The sequence below is a fragment of the Poeciliopsis prolifica genome, unplaced genomic scaffold (genome assembly GCF_027474105.1).
Source record: "Poeciliopsis prolifica strain line A6 unplaced genomic scaffold, Auburn_PproV2 SCAFFOLD033, whole genome shotgun sequence".
Classification (NCBI taxonomy): Eukaryota; Metazoa; Chordata; class Actinopteri; order Cyprinodontiformes; family Poeciliidae; genus Poeciliopsis; species Poeciliopsis prolifica.
This window is the reverse complement of record NW_026562408.1, coordinates 4689633-4707608: the sequence shown is the minus strand read 5'-3', so window position 1 is coordinate 4707608 and position 17976 is coordinate 4689633. Positions and strand designations below refer to the sequence as shown.

Here is a 17976-nt window from a genome sequence, read left to right as displayed (position 1 = left end):
AACCCTGCGTGACCTTCATCCAAACGCTGAGCTCTGTCTCTGACCAAAGGAGAGAAAAAAGACGAAAAAGTCATTTTCTTCTGCAGTGTTTCTGTGTTGAGTGTAGTTTGATTTCATAAATAAACACTTGGCTCAGGATGGGCCATTCTAATCTTTTCTGCTCACTTGAAGAGGAGCAGGAGGTTAAATACTGCCACTCACATTTTATAGAGTTAGTTATGACCCAACATTTGTGCTTTGTGAATAAAATCTTGCTTTATTTCATGCAAAGTGTGTTTGGGATTTACAACCTGGCACAAAAATGAAATATCCTTTTCTGCCACAGTGACAATGTTAAACAATGTTAAATACTGAATTCACTTACAATTCAAGACTGGCTGTGTTCAAAATATCCACATAATGTTCAGTAACTGTGTTTGTAAATTGCAGAAAACTCACAAATTTAATAAGGAAATAAAGTAAACAAAGTTTACCTTTCAAAAGATCAGATTTAATTTATAAGAATTGCTTCAGCCTCTCTGCTCAGTTGCGATTGATTCGTTAATCCTATTTACAAAGCAAATCTCTTATTTTAAAGTGGCTCAGCTGAAAACTTTGGCTGTGATGAACTCTGCAGCTGAAATGGATATATGATGCTCAGGAATGCAATTCTCTCTAATTGGATGAAGCCCCTCATGGAATATTTGTGTTGCAGAATGATTGAATTGTGTGAGGATGATTGGCTTGATTCAATTTGTGCTCAGGATTGCCCTGGCAGCTCTGAGTGCAGCAGCTTTCGCCGGTGGTTTATGAACCGCTAAGTGACTGATCAAAAGAAAGGAGTGTACCGCTGCCCAGCGTCTGCTAAAACACTGCCGTGCTGGAAGCGTTTGAAGACAAGAGCGTGGCTTTAATGTTGTGGATGTAACTGTGTGCTGTTGGCTTTTCCTCCTCTACATGCCGCATGGATTTGCTCATTGACAAAGTTTTTAAAAAAAACTCTCCCTCTGTAAAAACTCAACACAACTAAAACTAGAGCATTTATTCCTCAAATTAGTCCCAGTGCATCAATTTAGGAGGAAATCTGTCTGACTTTGCTGTTTTATTGCTTATTGGCTCATCAGCTGCATTGTTGACTGGACAAATCAGGTGTATGAATAACAGGAATATAAATGACACTGCAGCGTGTCCTGTAGATATAAGATGGTCCATCTGCTTCTGTGAAGGTCCCATCCAGGTTGCCGTTGCCAGAGTTTGACAGATTAGTGGTTCCCATCGGCCCGGCTGATTGATGAGAAGCATTAACCTTGCAAGGGCAGACAAATGACGCACACACATCTTCACACACACATGCACAACAGGTATGTGCATGCAGAAGTATACATGGTTTTCATCTTCTACTGAAATTCATGTTAACATCATTAAATGTAACAGGAGTTTTAAATTAATTTATTTCATTATGGCTAAAATGTCACATGTCTCAACGTGAAATGGTGGATATTTCTGGTTAAATCATGAATTAACTGTCACTTTTCTCTGTTTCTGTAAAGCTGGGTTTGGTTCCCTGCCTGAACAGAACCTGTCTAACAACATGAAGCAAATCAAAAAACAAAGCGCAACACATCATGTCCAAATTTAAAGAAATTCATAAATTGATAAGAAAAAAACACAGACATTTAGTAGCTTAGTAAAAAATGACAAAATCAGAGGCTTTGTGCAAAATAAAGAAACCATGGAAGAGTGTAGATCTCTTTCTGGATCAAAATTAGTCCAAGAGCACACAGCAGCATCTCATCCAGGAGGTCACAACAAAACTCAGCATCAAAAGCATTACAGAAAGTTGATTCAATAGTAAGAAAGAGACCAAAGGAAAGAGCAAAAGAAGAAAAATCTAATAATGACGATCCAAAGTAAATAAACTAGATACTCCTGTTTACTGAAGACAGTTGTTAACAAAAAGTGTGTCCAAGAAATATTTAGGTTTAGGGAGAAATAACATTTTTTATTTAATGCAAAAAAAATGTTTGATTTTTTTTTATTTTACTCAGGTTATTTTTTGCCTGGTATTAACTTTTGTTTGACAATCTGAAGTATTTAAACATGACAATAAAGCAAAAACAGAAGGTGAAAATACTTTACATTTCCTTTTGGGGTTTGAAAACAAATCCAAATGGGTTTTATAGTTTTTCACTCCCAGTTAATAATCTGTAGAAGCAGCGCTGAAGTGAAACATGTCTACACACTTTCCATGTCTCAGTAGTTTGTAAGCTACATTTTGTGGGATCAGTTTAAAATGTTCTGTTTCTGACCTTGGGAATGTCTCTCATCCTTGTGATGAAATATTAACTCTGCTCTTCACGAGTTTGCATCATTTTATTGAAGTTTGCAGGTTTTCATTTATGCACAGCCCCAGATAAATTAGGAAGCCGACGTTTTGCCTCTGTGAATGATGCAATATGCTGATAAATATGCTTCTGAACACCGTGTTGCAACCTTGAGTGATTTCTGCCTGGCTTACAGAAACTAATAGGCGACCTCAAGGTTTGTGGATCCTTCAGTCAAACCTTGACTTTCAAAGCTGGAGAGATCAGACCTCTGTTACATTTTTAACAGTCATTTCTCAATTTTTTTTTATATATGTCAAACACTAAAAGAAATAATAAAACAAAGTTTGTATTTTTGTGAGATTAGAGAATGAGGAAATCTTCAGAAAATGAAAATGTAATTTGAGCTCTGCTGCAAAAAGTATATACATATTTGGCCTTGACTGAAAAATGTACAATAACAAATCTAGAAATGTAAATTGAGTCTTCAAACAACTTTAGCAAAGTTTTATAAAATACAAGTTTTTTGTTTTTATCGGTTTGTAGTTTTAATAAATGTGTGGTGGGATGGTGTTTCACCCTCCTCACTCTGCATACCAGGTGCAACAAGAGTGCACCGTTGATTGGTGGGCGGGGCAGGTGCCTTTATAGCCAGGCAGGCCGCTGCAAGGTGCGTGTGTCTTTGTCTCCTCTGCTACATGCTGGCTGACTGAGTGGCCTGTGGTTTTGATCGGCTTACTGGAAATCGTAAGTGCCATTTGTACCATCTGGCTGGGGTTGTGGTTTGGTTCTGGTGCTATACCTGCCGTGCGTTTCTGCAGCATTGTTTGCTGGCGTGGCATTGGCGGTTGCAGCTGAGATTGTTGCGGCGTGTGGCTTCCATCTAGTCCTCACTTGTTGGTCCGCTTCCTCTCCGGGAAACTGTGCTTCCACTCCTGGGTAAGCTACCTGCCATTTCATTTTACTTACTTTTCCTAGATCCACAGTAATGTATTTCCTGTTTTAGGCACCAATTGCTGTGGGCATTGCAGCGCTTTGGACGCTCTGCTGTCTTGTCCTGTCAGTGTGGCGTGAGCAGTTCAGAACGGAACCTGCTGCTATTTGGATATGTGGGCGTGACTCCTTCGGTCCTGTTGTGAGCGGCTTCTGAAATCGGACATCAGCAATTATTCCATTGTTTGAAGTGTTTTGTTTGTTTGCAGTCTGTGCTTATTTGTTATTGGATTTATTATTCTTTGTTTTCTTTTCTGCATGGCATGTTTTGTTTCATTTATTTCTTTTGGAATGATTTAATTGTCTTTATTTCAGAGAATCCCTTCCCCTTCCAGGGACCAAGTAGTACGCCTGAAATGTGTTTTTAAAAAAAGAGGGTGTTTTAAAGAAATTGTTAAACTATTATGTTTTAATCAGTGTTCTGGTGCGTCCTATAAATAAAAGGAACCCCGCCCCTCGGTCGGGTCACATTTGGCGCTGTGAGCAGGGTCGCACAATTGAACACAGGTTTGCAATTCTTTTTGTTTTAATGTGTAGGGTTTTAACTGTTTGTGTTTTTATTAGTGGTGTTGTAAGACAGGACAAGACAGCAGTAGCTATCTAAAGGAAGACTTACCTGTGTGTTTAGGATTTTTTTTTTCTTTTGAGATTTTTCTTAGTTTTCTACAGGTATGGACGGGGTGGCGCAGCGACCCGGGGATGGAGTGGATCAGCAGAATGTGACGACTGGGGGTTTGTCGGGCGCTGCTCCTTCCCTGGCTGTGGTTGGTGGTGCCATGCCTGCTGGTGCTGTAGTTGCCGAGCGGTTTGTGGTTGTGCCCAGGGACCGACGATGTCCCATGTTCAGTTGTAGGACTGGCTCAGTTGCGATTGAGCTCTCTGCTGTAAAAAAGTCTCACAGATTCTTCAGAGCCAGATTTAAAGGTGGATATTCTTTAGAAAATCTCCTTTTACAAACTGGACACTCTCTTCCTGGTTTCTCTCCCCAGTATTTCTGCAGACACTCCTTACAGAAGCTGTGGCTGCATGACAGAAGAACCGGATCCTTAAATATCTCCAGACAGACCGGACAGCAGAGATCATCGTCTGATCTGGAAGCCATTTTGTCTCAGAGTGAAGCTGAAACCACAGCAGACAGAACGTCAAACCAGGAAGTCAGTTTCTCTCCTGTAGAAACTTTCTGAACTTACTTTCACTTGTCTCAGAGTGAAGCGCCTCATGCAGAGGATGTTTGGGGACCAGCAGTATCAGTCTCTTCTTTTGTATTTAGATGATATCATTGTGTTTTCAGGCTCAGTTTCCCAGCATATAGAGCGTCTGGAAGCAGTTCTCGCTCGGCTTCAGAGAGAAGGTCTGAAGGTAAAACTTGAAAAATGTTCATTTTTCAAGCGCCAGGTTAAGTACTTGGGGCACCTCATCTCCGATAAGGGTGTAGCTACAGACCCGACCAAGACTGAAGTAGTGGCTAAATGGCATGCGTTCTTTTCTAGGAAGCAGCGAGAGGAGGAAACGCTGTTGCAGTTTTCCCTAGCTTTGATGGCCCTTATGGAACCAGTAAAGCAGAATGCTCCAGACGGGTTGCTGAATGCTGAGATTCTGCTGTGTGATCAGTTTGTGGAACATGTGTTGAATAGTGCTCTCCGCCGGGAACGTAAACAGTATGTTCGGGGTCATCCCGCTGCCACCTTGCTGGAGGTGCGTGGGGAGGCGATTCGGTGGGAAAGGCAGGGGTTTCCAGGTGGTGCCAGGGAGCGTAGTCATTCCCTCCCATCCACATATGGGCTGCAGTATGGGGTGCATGGTAGCTCTCGGCTAGCTCCATCTACTGCTGCCCGCTCTGAGTTTAGTGAACTAAGGGATCTTTTAAAACAGCAACAGGAACAGATTAATCAACTTACACAGTGCCTTGCTTCTCTGCAAACTTCCTTACCACGGGCGCGGCCTCCTCGTCCGGGTTCGGTGGTCTGCCACAGATGCCAACAGCCAGGTCACTTTGCCAGAGAGTGTGATGGCGAGGGTTTGTGCCCGGGTTAACTCTGTGGCTGGGCCAGCTGATAACCAGGCGGAAAACTAGCACCCACTGAGTTGTTGAGCCACAACTCAGGTGGGGGAATAGCAGGCTCGCAAACAGCAGCCGCGTCAAAATTGTTGGCATCTTGACCAGTCATTGATGTTATGGGTGGTGTTCCTATTACTTGCTTAGTGGATACAGGCTCTATGGTGTCTACTATTCCTGAGAGTTGTTTTCAGGAGCATTTTGCATCCCAGGGGCATGATCGCCTTCAGTCATGTCATTGGTTGCAGCTCCGAGCAGCCAATGGTCTTTCTATCCCATACATTGGCTATTTAGAACTGGATGTCAATCTTTGTGACAAGTTGCTTCCACGCTGTGGGATTCTGGTTGTAAAGGATACTATTAATTCTGGTTCTTCTGTTCCTGGTATTTTGGGAATGAACTTAATTAATCGTATTTATCAAGAACTTTTTGGAGTACATGGTGGCTCTTTTCTTGACTTGCCTTCAGTAATGCAGTCTCCTGGTCCGGTTGTGGAGGCTCTGCAGCAGTGTCACCAAGCGGCAACCAAGTCCCCAGTACGAGTGACTGGCGCTGTTAGGGTTCGGGGCCCTCAAGCAGTAAGGATAACTGGTGGGGTTATGCAATTTGTAGCCGCAACCTGCCCTTAACAACTTGCCGGCCAAGATTTATTGTTTGAGCCTTCAGAGTCCGGTTTACCCGCTGGCTTGTTGGCCTCCCCATGTCTCATTCAGGTCGTGCGCGGTACTGCTTATGTTCCTGTTCTGAATTTGGCACCACTGATATTGTACTCTATCCCCGAACTCACCTTGGTGTGTTGAGTCGGACGGAAGTGGTTAGCCTGCACCCTGGTGTGACAGAAATCAGGCCTGGCGCTATACGGTTTCTTCTCATGTTGCTGGCGTGATCGAATCTGCTTATTTGTCTGCATTGACTGAAACTGAACAACGGCAGGTTCAGTCTCTTTTACAAAAGTATAGCTCTGTCTTTTCAGCTCATGAAGGTGACTTGGGGTGCACTAATCTGGTTTCCCACAACATCCCCCTGATGGATGAGGTTCCGGTTCGGCAGAGGTACAGGCGCATTCCCCCCTCAGAGTACGAGGCTGTCAAGTCACATATCAACCAGCTCCTACAGAACCAGGTAATAAGGGAAAGTAGCAGCCCTTACGCCTCTCCCATTGTTCTTGTTAGGAAGAAAGATGGCAGCCTGCGTATGTGTGTGGATTACCGTCAGCTTAATAGCAAGACGAGAAAAGATGCTTTCCCATTACCTCGCATTGAGGAAAGCTTGGACCATCTTTCAGGGGCCCAGTGGTTTTCCACACTAGATTTAGCCAGTGGGTACAATCAGGTTCCTGTAGCGGAACAGGATAAGTTAAACTGCTTTTTGTACTCCATTTGGACTCTTTGAGTGGAATAGAATGCCCTTTGGGCTTTGTAATGAGCCAAGTACCTTCCAGCGCCTCATGCAGAGGATGTTTGGGGACCAGCAGTATCAGTCTCTTCTTTTGTATTTAAATGATATCATTGTGTTTTCAGGCTCAGTTTCCCAGCATATAGAGCGTCTGGAAGCAGTTCTCGCTCGGCTTCAGAGAGAAGGTCTGAAGGTAAAACTTGAAAAATGTTCATTTTTCAAGTGCCAGGTTAAGTACTTGGGGCACCTCATCTCCGATAAGGGTGTAGCTACAGACCCGACCAAGACTGAAGTAGTGGCTAAATGGCCACGTCCTACACATACTTCTGAGCTTCGTTCATTCTTGGGCTTCGCAAGCTATTATAGGCGCTTTGCGGAGGGTTTTGCTAAGTTAGCGGGTCCTCTCCATAGGTTGGTGGCACAACAAGGGGGCACAAAGTCCAGGAAGGGGTCTAGTCAAGCTTTCCAATCTGCCTGGACACCAGAGTGTGAGGACAGTTTTGAAGCTTTAAAAGCTAAATTAAACATCTGCACCAGTGTTGACATATGCTGATTTTTCACGTCCTTTTATTTTAGAGACGGATGCTAGTCACAGTGGGCTTGGGGCAGTACTGTCACAGGAAACAGAGGAGGGAGTGAGGCCCATTGCATATGCTAGTCGAGGTCTTAAACTTTCAGAGCGTAACATGACTAATTATAGCTCTATGAAGTTGGAGTTGCTGGCATTAAAATGGGCCATGACTGAGAAGTTTAGGGAATATCTCTTGGGCCACCAGTGCATGGTGTATACAGATAACAACCCCTTGAGTTATCTTAATTCAGCTAAGCTTGGTGCCATGGAGCACCGCTGGGCTGCCCAACTTGCTGCTTTTGATTTTGAGATAAAGTATCGTTCTGGACGCAGTAATAGCAATGCTGATGCGCTCTCGTCAGCCAGCCTCGGGTACTAGCTTGGCACAGTCATTGTGTACCTCTGTTCCAGAGGCTCTTCAGTGTGCCCCATGCCCTGTTCCGGTACCGGTAACTCAATCTGTTGTGACTGTTTTGCCATCTCACTCTGTGTCTGACCTTTGTGCTTTGCAGGAAGCTGACCCTGTCTTGAAGGACATTTTGGGTTTTTGGAAGAGGCAGGTTTATCCTACTTTGAAGAAAGGAAGCAGTTTCCCAAACTATCCCTGGCTCTTTTAAAACAGTGGGGTCGTTTTGTGGAGAGAGATGGTGTGGTGTACCGTCAAGTCCATCGGTCAGATGGTGGTGAGGAAATTTTACAGCTTGTCTTGCCATCAGTTCTAAAGCAGGATGTTCTGACTCAATTACATCAGGAACATGGACACCAGGGTGTTGAGCGCACCACCGAGTTGGTGAGGCAGCGCTGCTACTGGCCGGGTATGTCTAATGATATTAAACAGTGGGTACAAGAGTGTCAAAGGTGCCAAGTCGCTGAAAACGTACCTTCTGGTTCTGGCACTTTCATGAGCCATCTGTTGGCTTCTCAACCTAATGAGATTGTTGCCATGGATTTTACTCTGCTAGAGCCTTCACGAAACGGTTGGGAGAATGTTCTTGTAATTACTGATGTATTTAGCAAATACACCATTGCTGTTCCGACTCGAGATCAGAAAGCAGCTACTGTCGCTCAGGTTTTACTGACTGAATGGTTTTTTAGATTTGGAATTCCAAGCCGCATTCATTCAGACCAGGGTCGGAGTTTTGAGAGTGCTTTAATTCAGCAGCTCTGTGACCTGTACGGGGTTAAAAAGTCACGCACGACCCCTTACCACCCTGCTGGAAATGGGCAGTGTGAACGCTTTAATAGAACACTTCATAATCTGCTGCGCACTTTACCCATGTCTAGGAAGAGGGATTGGGCTTCCTGTCTTCCACAAGTGCTCTTTTGTTACAACACTACCCCTCATCAGAGTACTGGAGCGTCTCCGTTTCTTCTTATGTTTAGCCGCGAACCTCAGCTGCCTGTGGACTTTTTGTTGGGTCGTGTTCAGGATCCTGTACCAGGTCAGGTGGAGGATTGGATAGCAGAGCATAAGACCAGGTTGACTATGGCTTTCCATCATGCTCAGGCTCACTTGTTGGCTGCTGCAGGGCGTAGAAAAGAGTGTCATGATCAGGGCATAAGGGAGTCGCCATTACAGGAGGGACAGTTGGTTTATTTGCGTGATCATAGTGTTGGAGGTCGCCATAAAATCCAGGACCTTTTTGACCCGGTTATTCATCAGGTTGTGAGAGCGCCAACAGCTGGAGGGCCAGTCTATACTGTGGCTCCTGTAAATGACTTGCGGAAAACTCGAAATGTTCATCGTGACATGTTGACGGTTCGGGTGGGCCAGACCCCGCACCTGTACCCGTGCTGTTAAAACCTGCCTCGCTTACAAGGGGGTCAGATGACTCTTTGGAGGAGGATTTGTTCTTGTTGCTACCTGATGCTTCCCTACCATCCACCTCTGCAGCTCAAGGGTTGCCTTCACAGGTCACTTCAGGTCACCCTGTTCAAACTTTGGAGAGAGTTAACCTTCCCTCGCATCGTACTGTCCGTTCAACGGCTGGACAGCATTCGAATGTCCATCACCTTCCTCGACCTGTGGGTCAGGCTGCGGGATCTGGTCAGCCAGTCTCCAATGCACAGTTTGCCATTTTTCGTCCTTGGTGTTAAAGTGTGCAGCCCATCGTCGGGGCGACGATGCAAAACTAGGGGGTGGAATGTGGTGGGATGGTGTTTCACCATCCTCACTCTGCATACCAGGTGCAACAAGAAGTGCACCGTTGATTGGTGGGCGGGGCAGGTGCCTTATAGCCAGGCAGGCCGCTGCAAGGTGCGTGTGTCTTTGTCTCCTCTGCTACATGCTGGCTGACTGAGTGGCCTGTGGTTTTGATCGGCTTACTGGAAATCGTAAGTGCCATTTGTACCATCTGGCTGGGATTGTGGTTTGGTTCTGGTGCTATACCTGCCGTGTTTCTGCAGCATTGTTTGCTGGCGTGGCATTGGGTTGCAGCTGGAGATTGTTGCGGCGTGTGGCTTCCATCTAGTCCTCACTTGTTGGTCCGCTTCCTCTCCGGGAAACTGTGCTTCCACTCCTGGGTAAGCTACCTGCCATTTTCATTTTTACTTACTTTTCCTAGATCCAGTAATGTATTTCCTGTTTTAGGCACCAATTGCTGTGGGCATTGCAGCGCTTTGGACGCTCTGCTGTCTTGTCCTGTCAGTGTGGCGTGAGCAGTTCAGAACGGAACCTGCTGCTATTTTGGATATGTGGGCGTGACTCCTTCGGTCCTGTTGTGAGCGGCTTCTGAAATCGGACATCAGCAATTATTCCATTGTTTGAAGTGTTTGTTTGCAGTCTGTGCTTATTTGTTATTGGATTTATTATTCTTTTGTTTTCTTTTTTTGCATGGCATGTTTTTCATTTATTTCTTTTGGAATGATTTAATTTGTCTTTATTTCAGAGAATCCCTTCCCCTTCCAGGGACCAAGTAGTACGCCTGAAATGTGTTTTTAAAAAAAGAGAGGTGTTTTAAAGAAATTGTTTAATAAACTATTATGTTTTAATCAGTGTTCTGGTGCGTCCTATAAATAAAAGGAACCCCGCCCCTCGGTCGGGTCACAAATGCTTGTAAAACATTTTTAAAACTGTGGATATCCTCACAATGAGACAGATAAACAGGAATAGCTTCCCTGAATCAAATGCATTTCAGCTGAGGATGGTTTTATTAACTTGTCATCTCAAACTGTGCTCAGCAGGAGTGTGTTTAAAAATAAATTATCAGTCTTTAACTTCAGTTTTATTTTAATCATAATTAATATATTTTACATGCATGAAAAGCCATTAAAATAGAAATGTCAGTGCATTCAGTCTTACTAAAAGGAACTTTTCTTGATTTTCTAAAACCATGAAGCCGTTTACATCAACTATATTTCACACCCCAGTCTCTGTCAACATGTTCAAAACTAGTTGTCTTATTAAGTTTCTGATAGTAGCAAATCTGATACAATGCTAAAAATGAGCTAAACCGCAATCATAATTCTGATTAAAGTATGCATGTGAATTTACTGAAGCGTGGTATCAGTGAGTTGAGTAATGAGAATTTTTTTCTTCTACTGCATTATCTAAATGAGACACTCGTGCAAAAGAGCCTTTGCGTCTTGTGCCTGTAAGGCGCTATTTTTTAACAGGCACAATTAACTGTTCTTAAAAGCATTACTTTGCAAGTGAGTGAAAACGTTCTTGTATGACTGAACTAAAAGCTGTAAATTTTAAAACAAATGGACCCTCTACAAAGTAGGCCACCCCAATCAGCTGCTAGCCAACAATAATAGCATTGGTTTTAGCTAAGCTATCAATATAATGCCCTAAATCAGTGCTACTTTGCTACTAATTGTCAACACTGCTACAACCAGATAACAAGGTCAGGAAATGGTAATTCAGAAAAAAATGGAGGGAAAGTGGTTCAGTTATTCTTGCTTGACTTTGACAACCATAACATCTATATGATGAGTAATTCGGTGTGTTTCAGTTCAGTTACAAAGTGAAAAAGGCAACCTAAACAGAAGAGCAGGTGTTTAAATGAGCTAATCAACCACAGCTGTGCTAGCTGAGCTATTAGCAGCAGTAGCTAATCTACCACAACTGTGTTAGCTGAGCTATTAGCAGCGGTAGCTAACTACTACAGATGTGTTAGCTGAGCTATTAGCAGCGGTAGCTAACTACTACAGATGTGTCAGCTGACCTATTAGCAGCGGTCGCTAATCTACCACAACTGTGTCAGCTGACCTATTAGCAGCAGTAGCTAATCTACCACAACTGTGTTAGCTGAGTTAGCCACCACACATCTGTGGTAGCTAACTACCACGACTGTGTTAGCTGAGCTCTTAGCAGCGGTCCCTAATCTACCACAACTGTGTTGGCTGAATTAATAGCAGCGGCAGCTAACCTATCACACCGATCACTTATTAATAAGCGCAGAACAAACGTTTAGCCTCAACACATTAAACTGTAACGGACTGAATGTTCTGTTCAGTGGGAAATGTTTCCGTGTTTTTTGTGGTGCTGGAGGTGCGATGGATCCTGAAACATAACCGTTGTGGCAGTTGCTATGGCAACGAGCCCGCGTGCAGCGCAGCCGACACCAAAAAATGGTTTTCAGTTGTTTTAAGGATTTTTCTGTTATTTTTTTCTCTTTTTCTATGTTAATAGAAAAGGAAACTAAGTTAATAATATCTGCATCTCCAGGTTTCACTTAGTTAACTGAATCGTTATACCACGGCAGCGCTATGTAAAAAAAATAAAAACGTTTTTTGGTGATTTTTTTTTTCCGCCCAGCGTTTTGCGCATGCGCTAAATATCCGGCTGTAAATGATATCTTGCAAGAGCTTCATAGCACTTTCAAAACAATCAGTTTGAGTAATGTTGTAGTTTTGGCCATAATAAATTTACCAAAGGAAAACTCTCGGTCTTCTGTCCTTTAACTACACCCTCAGTGCTGAAAAGGTCATGAGGCCACACCGAGCCATTCTGCCGCCATTTCTTTCTCAGGCATTTATTCAATCTTCATCAGGCCACCAGGATGAGCCCAGGGAGGCTTTCATCTAGTGGAGTAGACTAACAATGAATGGATCAATATCTGTGAGCATACAACAGTACCTTTGGGTAAACTATTCTTTCTGTTGGCAAAAGAAAGAAAAATTAAAGCTGCAAGCAGCCTCGAACAGCCCTCGCAGCCAAGCGCCGCTCCGGCCTATTGCCACCGCGCGGGGTACGAGCAACCACCGCCTCACGCCAGCCACCACAGAAGCTCTCACGCAGTTTTCAGCGCCTCCGCCCGCACCGCGGAAGCTGTTGCTCAGTTTCCATCAACGCTGCGCACGTCCTAAGACAGAAGTTGTTGCGCAGTTTCCGCGCCCGTCCACCAGGCAGTACGCATCCATGCGTTCGGCGGCGATCTTTCACGATGCAAAAAAATGTGGTATAGATTCATTGGTTTAGCGAGGAAATATAGCTGGCGCATTAATGTAGGGGGCGCAGTGTAGTCAAAATACATTTCAATGCTGTTTTTCTCTTTAGAGGTCAACAAAGGTCATACGTATCCAATTTGTCGGCAGTCCGATGATCCACGTGTCATTTAGAGCCGATCATATGCACTCCAGGGATGGAGTACCTGCCTCCTGCTGGCGCAATACTGGTATTGCACTAGCAGTACCAGTATTTCGTCACAAGGTGCCAGTGGTACTCCATCTACACTGATCCCAGTGTCTTACTTCGCTGTCATAAGTTTTGCTGAATGACTTTCTTTGTATTATTTCTAGCAAAAATGAATGAATGTTTGTACTGTAACCCACAAAATAAACTTATATATATATAAAAAAACTTATAATAATGTATATTTAAATAATTAATAACATAACCTATGCGCTGCTGTTTTCTAGGGGGCGCTAGAGAGAAATTAGGCCACGCCCACCAAATATTGTGATGGATTCCTGTCGGGGAGTTGATGGGAATCCATTCTTGTGAGTTTGGAGCAGCTGGGCCTGAAAATGTGGAATTTAGAGCCAAACGTATGGCGATGGCGTTACAGGTCACTTCGCCACGCCGCCACGCCCTGCTCCATCATAGCTGGTCGGGGTTGGAATCTTCAATACACCAACATGTTTTCTGTGTCTGGGCACAGTTTCATGTTGATGAGGTCAAAGGGGTCAGATAGCGACCATTCTCAGTAAAACATGACACTTCCTGTTCTCAGGGGGCGTGGTCTAAGTGATGTCATCATTCGACCATAGGGTATTGTAGGACACCCGATGATAAATCACAGAAACTTTGGTGCCTCTGTGAATTTCTGTGTAGGAGATATAGCAGTTTATTTTTTTATGGCGTGTAGGTGAACTTTGACCCCTGCAAACCCCCCTTCAGCATACTCAAAAACTCACGGTTTTGATAACTTTAGATGAGACATGCCTTATGAACAGACTGACCGAGTTTGAAGCCGATCAATCAAAATCCCTAGGAGGAGTTTGATCAAATACGAAGGCTGTAAACGGCAAAAATGGCCTCAAAATTGGACCTTCAATCCAAAATGGCCGACTTCCTGTGATACTTGCACTATGACATTAATTGTAAATTTTGAGCGTCTTGGGGAGCTTTACAAGTGTACCAAATTTTATGTCTCTATGATGAAGTAAGTGAATAGCAAAGGGTCTTTTGAAAATTTGTAGGTGGCGCTATTGAGCCATTCTTATGGGATTTTTGCGATGACCTTAAATAATAAGAAACAGTACAGAAACAATAGGCCTTCGCAGCTTAGCTGCTCGGGCCTAATAACTAGAGAAAGCAACACTTCAGAGGACCAGGGGTGACATTTTAAAAGTCCTTGTAGTCTTGTTAGACAGGTGTGGCAGTTCTGCAGGATGGTGAAGAAATAAACTCCCTTGTGGCTGCAAAGACAGACTAAGGCACTGCTGGATGAAGCAAAGGGTCTTTTGATAACGCCTTGCCAAAGAAGTGCTTTACTGTCATTGTGGACTGTCCACCTCAGGCTGCAGTTTTAAAATGAGTCAAAACTAAAGTACAGACATCAAAATAGTATAATATAGGGTATTCTGATTCCTTGTGTCCAGGGCTGTAATTAATAAGGAACATAGATTTACAGAAATTGTCCAAAAGGCTCACTAACGTAGACCAAACTGCATAATGTAACTTAGAAGTTTATTTATGAGAATGGCCCACAGCATATGGTTCTTATTCAGACTCAAAATAAGACCATTTGTTGAAAGAACAACATACTCAGAGCATAATAAGCCAAACTGTTAAAAAGAAACATGTAGATTGAATTATTTATTTGAATTTTTAAATCTATTTGTAATATTTTTTGAGAAATTGTTAAATGAAAAACTGACAAAATGTGTCAGGTTTTTTTTATCATCATTGGTTAATCATCAAAATAATCTATAGGATAATCAATAATACAAGTTGAAGAGATTTATCCCTATTGGTGAGTAATCAGAGCTGTGGTTGATTTCCCAAAATCGCATTAATTTATTTTCTTAAGCTAAATTTGACAACAAAAATGTACTTTGCAGACCAAATAAAAATTTAAGTTCATGCTCCAAGATAGAAACAATCAAGGTAGATAAGTCATCCAGTCTAAATAAGAGTGGACAAACTGTTGCACAGGTTACATATTGTCTGTTTAGGGTACACAAATTGTGCATTAATCCTGAAAATGGACAAGACCTATGCCACAATAAGCAATAGATGTAGAGTACAGCATACTGCATATAAACATTTTCCATGGCAGTGTGGGGGCAGAGGACTTATAATGCTTCTGTGCTCCGTCTGAGTCTTTCCATCAATCTAATCTAAACAACACTTCTCAATTACCGACTTGTTCCCCCCCGTGTGTGGGAGCAAAGGTCCTGTACCATATGGTTTCCATGGTAAAATGATGTGGATTTGAGATTAGCCATAGCAGGTAGAAGATGCATTAGGAGATAAAATGAGAAGGTTAAAAGGATTACGAGCAGCCCTATTTAAGAAGACAGAGATGATTTCAAGTAGCAAACTGCTGCAGATCTATGAAGAGTGACGAAGAAGATATTTTCTTTTTATTTTCAAATAAGAGATTCACAGGTAAGCTGCTGGTTTAAAGAGGTTTAAATTGAATGAAATGTCTTTAAAAATGTATTGATTATGTGGTTAAATTATGCAATTCATTTTAGAAACCTTTATTTTCCAACAAGTGTACAATGTTTTTGCTGGATAATCTGTAGAAAAAAACATGTTCTCACATTCAGTTTGCTTTCAGTAGAAGAAATATTATTTATACTTATTTTACTATTATTTATATTAAATATTTAAGAATAACTATTATGTTCTAAATAATTTTAAAAAATACATTTTTACGTGTTTTAAGTTTAACAAATAATTAGATTTTACACAAAACACGTAAATGTAATTTTTATTTTTAATTCGGAAATCAGATTTGCACATATTGGTCACCATTTTCCTTCAAACCACTAGGAAAATATCTGCAATTACTATCTTCAAATATATTTAAAAAGAGTCAAACAAATAAGCTCTGTAATTTTTTTTATGTTAATAAACACGACTTGGATACTTATGACGTAATCATCTCTGTTAAATCCATTCATGTTTTTAATTTGTCACTAAATAACCTGAAAAAGAAGTCAAAACAACAACAAAAAAATCTTATTCACAGAGAAATGCCCTGAAAGTTTTCTAGAGGGTGGTTAGATAATTTTAGGGTTTCACACTAAAACAAAATGCTGGAACAGAAATTTAGTTTTATTATGCTTTTGTCATATCCAAAGCAGTCCTGGATAATTGTATCACTTTTCCTCCAACTTACAATGTTTTCATTTTCTTTAAAATATTTTTTGTGTGTTTGCTTCACTTTTGTAGTAATGCAAAGTAGGAAACCTGTTAAATATCCAACAGGCTGAGCCAGACAAACACACTCCTATACTCACAACATGAATACCTGTTAAAATTGTCAAACAATAATTTTAATCAAACTTTTATTGCCTTTTTGTGAAGATTGGTGGTGAGACCACAAGTCTGTAGACCCAGTCTGGTTCACTGAGAAATGAGAAAAAGATCCAGACCAGAGTACGGTCTCCTGCTTCTTATGCTGAGATGGTTTTATAGTGCTGGCCAGTGGTGTTTATTTTTCCTTTTTTGGGCTTTGTGCTGATCAAGTTGCTGTATAAAAGTGGTTGAAAAACGTTTTTAAAAAGTGTTGAATATCTAACCTAAGAAGTGAACTGCTCTTGCAGCAGACATCTGTGCTACACCTGGAGGAGGATGAAGTTGGCTGTCCTGGTGGTGGTGCTAGTCCTGGGGAAGGGATGCTTCAGCTGCAACCTGAAAAACGTTAGCATCCTCATGAAGAGATGCGATCAGGAGGTGTGCATCCACACCACAATCTGTGAAGGGCTGTGCTACTTCCAGGTGAGGAAGGATTCAAACTGTCTGAGTTATTTATGATAACCAATTGCACGTAATCACTAACAAAACCATATCAAGGTGAGACTTATCTGTCTTTGAAACTGTGCTGAATTCAACTCTGTCAGCTCCCGTTTTCATTGTGAAAATGTTTATTGGAAAACAAGCAAATACTGGTTTTATTAAATATGATGTAATAAAAATCTTCCACCAGTGTTTCCACTGAATTGTGTTCATATAGTCAAATCTTTAATTCGTTTTGGTAACAGGACCCTGTCTTTGAAGACCCTGAAGTGGCGCCTGTGCAAACGATCTGCAAAGGAGACTGGTCCTACGAGGTGCAAGACATAGACATAGAGGGGTGTCCGGGAAGCATCACTTACCCTGTGGCTACAAACTGCGACTGTTCCAGATGTAACACAGAGGACACAGACTGCGGCCGCTTTTATGGTGACATACCCAACTGTTAAACTACTCCTTTGGTCAGGAAACGCATACTTATTGTTGTACCTTTTTGTCTGACACTGAAATAAAAAAAAGATACTGCTAATATTTCTGTTTATTTTTTCTTTGTGAACACCAATTGTTTTAAAGTGCCTTAAACCAGAATGATTGGCCTGGTAAGTTATCATCATCAGAAGTAAGAGACTCAATGTCCGCATATCGGTTTCACCTTTACTCCCAAACAAGGGGACCAATCCTGAAAGTGCCGTATTTCTACTGGTCAGTTTTTCATTCTGGCAAAATGGTTCACAGAAGGGAAAATAAAAAAGGCTTGCCTCTTTTGACAGGTGGAAATGAAAATATACGGCCTGCAGTATTTCTAAAAGCTCCACTGGAGTCCCTGTTCCTCACTGGCTCTTCTCCAGGGGTGCCGCTAAATGCAGAAACAGCTTAGTAAGCCCTAAACATATATTTCTGTAATGAATTTGGATCTTCCCTGGAATACAACACCGCTTTGGTAGATTTTTATGCTTTGCAGAAAAAGCTTCTTTTCAGGTCATGTAACTTAACGGTACAGCAAGTTATTACTGCTCTAAAAAAAAAAAAATCATATTTCAGCAAATGTGAGCGAATGGTCCTTTATATAATAAATGGAATGGTCTGGTAGACCACTTCATTTTTTAGATAATTGATAGTAAGGCATTAGTGAGTTTCTGAAGTGTCAGCATTGAGTTCATTTCATTTACTTCGAAGAAATAAATGTTCTGTTCTGCTTGTGAAACGTGTTCCTAGTTCGTTGTGGCACATCATAAATACT

The 17976-nt window shown here is 42.1% G+C and overlaps 1 protein-coding gene across 2 annotated transcripts; it reads left to right on the top strand.

The window, feature by feature from the left end:
* Nucleotides 1-3725: 3725 nt before the first annotated feature.
* Nucleotides 3726-17267, top strand: LOC129373556 (gonadotropin subunit beta-1-like). Of its 2 annotated transcripts, XM_055051552.1 has the most exons (4): nt 9751-9841; nt 9909-10038; nt 16547-16721; nt 16985-17267. In XM_055051552.1, exons 3-4 carry the CDS (start codon nt 16575-16577, stop codon nt 17183-17185), a joined length of 348 nt encoding a protein of 115 aa, XP_054907527.1. In that variant the 5' UTR covers nt 9751-9841; nt 9909-10038; nt 16547-16574; the 3' UTR covers nt 17186-17267. The 2 variants fall into 2 exon arrangements, with proteins under 2 accessions (XP_054907528.1, XP_054907527.1); XM_055051553.1 differs by lacking the exons at nt 9751-9841; nt 9909-10038 and adding an exon at nt 3726-3803.
* Nucleotides 17268-17976: the final 709 nt, after the last annotated feature.